This window comes from Volvox carteri (assembly GCF_000143455.1).
Source record: "Volvox carteri f. nagariensis unplaced genomic scaffold VOLCAscaffold_82, whole genome shotgun sequence".
Classification (NCBI taxonomy): domain Eukaryota; kingdom Viridiplantae; phylum Chlorophyta; class Chlorophyceae; order Chlamydomonadales; family Volvocaceae; genus Volvox; species Volvox carteri.
Genome location: NW_003307625.1, coordinates 247,924 through 249,777, shown reverse-complemented (window position 1 = coordinate 249,777; position 1,854 = coordinate 247,924). Strand labels below are relative to the sequence as shown.

At 53.2% G+C, this 1,854-nt stretch overlaps 1 protein-coding gene across 1 annotated transcript in view; it reads right to left on the bottom strand.

Moving 5' to 3' along the window:
* The window catches only part of VOLCADRAFT_107890 (uncharacterized protein), a 2,976-nt gene continuing 1,122 nt past the window's right edge, over positions 1 to 1,854 (bottom strand). Inside the window, exon 6 of the mRNA XM_002957895.1 lies at positions 1 to 421. Within this exon, the coding sequence (XP_002957941.1) occupies positions 335 to 421 (87 nt within the window). The 3' untranslated portion in view covers positions 1 to 334. The remainder of the gene's footprint in view (positions 422 to 1,854) is intronic.

Sequence of the window (1,854 nt, the reverse complement as noted above, 5' to 3'; positions counted from 1 at the left end):
CACAGTCGATAATCTTACAATAGTATTACATTCCTACCCAACTTCAGCGTTTAGCGTTGATTACATAGAAGATAGGTTACTTTCGGGTAGGAGTGGCGAGTAAATGGCCGCTATAGATGTCGCCCTGGAGGACACTGCGGAAGATGGAGACCCTCGAGACCAGCTGACACGAAGTCCAAATGACGCGGTATGTCTTTTCTTGCGTTGTGGCTTCCAACCATGCAAATGCGCCATGGTGCACTTGCAGCCATTCGCCTTCACTCGGGGTTTATTTAATTCTCTGCTGCGTCTATAGTCTGATGTCGCGGCTCTCGCGACGTGTCTCCACGATGTGCTAGACGGGGACGATGAACGGGTGGATGCTGTGCGTCGTCAATTCGAAGAAGATCTCGGCGTCTACTCCGTTGGTGAAGCACGGGAACTGTTCCGAGGTGAGAGATTGATCACAGAGAGAAAAGCGCGAGTCCGTGCCAGAGACGTGGGGCGGCGATGTCCCCGTGCCGTGCCGAGAACAACCGGAAACTTTGCGAACGGTGTTTTGAAAGACAATGTGTCCTTCATTGCAGAGGATTTCCAGCTATCCCCGCTTCGCGCCGCCATGGCACTGAGAGGGAATGTACCGGGCCTTACCGTCTCGGACGCGAAATCCCTCTTGTTCAAGATCAAAACGGCATCGGAGGGGGCCGTGGAGGATCAGGGACACAGGGACGCGGAGACTGGCACCGTCGAGGACGCGGCGGAACTGTGGTCCCGATGAATGCACCAGCCGCCATCACCGAAGCAGAGGATGTGCCACCCCGCGTCAAGTCGCGTGGTGCTACTGGTAAGTGGCGACATGAGATGTGTGGCAGGGAAGAGTGGGCAACCTAGAAAGGAGGAACCCACCTCACCTCACCCCACCCAATTGCATAATGTTATACATACCGACGTCTATGAAACATCATACCATATGATAACAGAAATGCCCCCCTTGTTTTACAACCCTGTGTAGGCGAGTTCAAAACAAACTGGTCAGAGCTCGGCGGTGTAGACCCATATGCCTGCTGCATCAGCGGCTGCATCAGGGGGTGGTTCATCGGTGCTAAGACTGGCAGTACACGGCCGGTCGCATTCACCAAGCAGTACTGCTGCTGAAAGCCGCTGTGGATTATGCGTGGTTTGATGCCATACTACAATGGCCTGTCTGTTTTCTGCGCCAACGTTTGGCGTTTGTGCGTGGGCAATCCGGGAGTCAACAGCAGGAGGGAGGACCCCTGACATGGGGAGCGCGGGTAGCCAATCCACACGGAAGTGTCGTGGTTTACATGGGCCCAGGCGTGCAACGTTTTGTGTCAGTGTTTGGTTGCATGGGCGGAATACCGGGGGCGACTTCATGGGCCATGCCCCACCCAACGGAGAGCTCGATGGATTAAGGCATAGATTGCATATGGCGAACATATTCTTCTCGGCAGACATCTGCATTTTCATTTGTTTTCAACGTAGCTCGTGGTACTGAGTTTAGCGGTGTATCAGAGATTTGTCATTGTTTCCACCCGAACCTATTCATGCATAGGAGTGTTGTGGGATAAACTGGACAAACTGCCGATGAAGTGTGGTAGGAAAACAGTGGGGCCTCAGCGACTGACTTGACTGGGTATTGCAATTGTGGCCCTGAGTGCTTGCCGCCGGTAGTAGTAGTAGTAGTGCCAGAGTACGGTAACCAGGTGTGCAAGTTTTCCCACGCCATGTCGTGNGATCGAAACTAATACGCACATGAGGCACTTGTAAGCGGTCCCCTTGCAAAGTTTTCTGTAAATTCCTTAAAAGTCATGTGCTTTTGGATGCCAGCCCGAGCCAATCCTGCCAAATTGACAG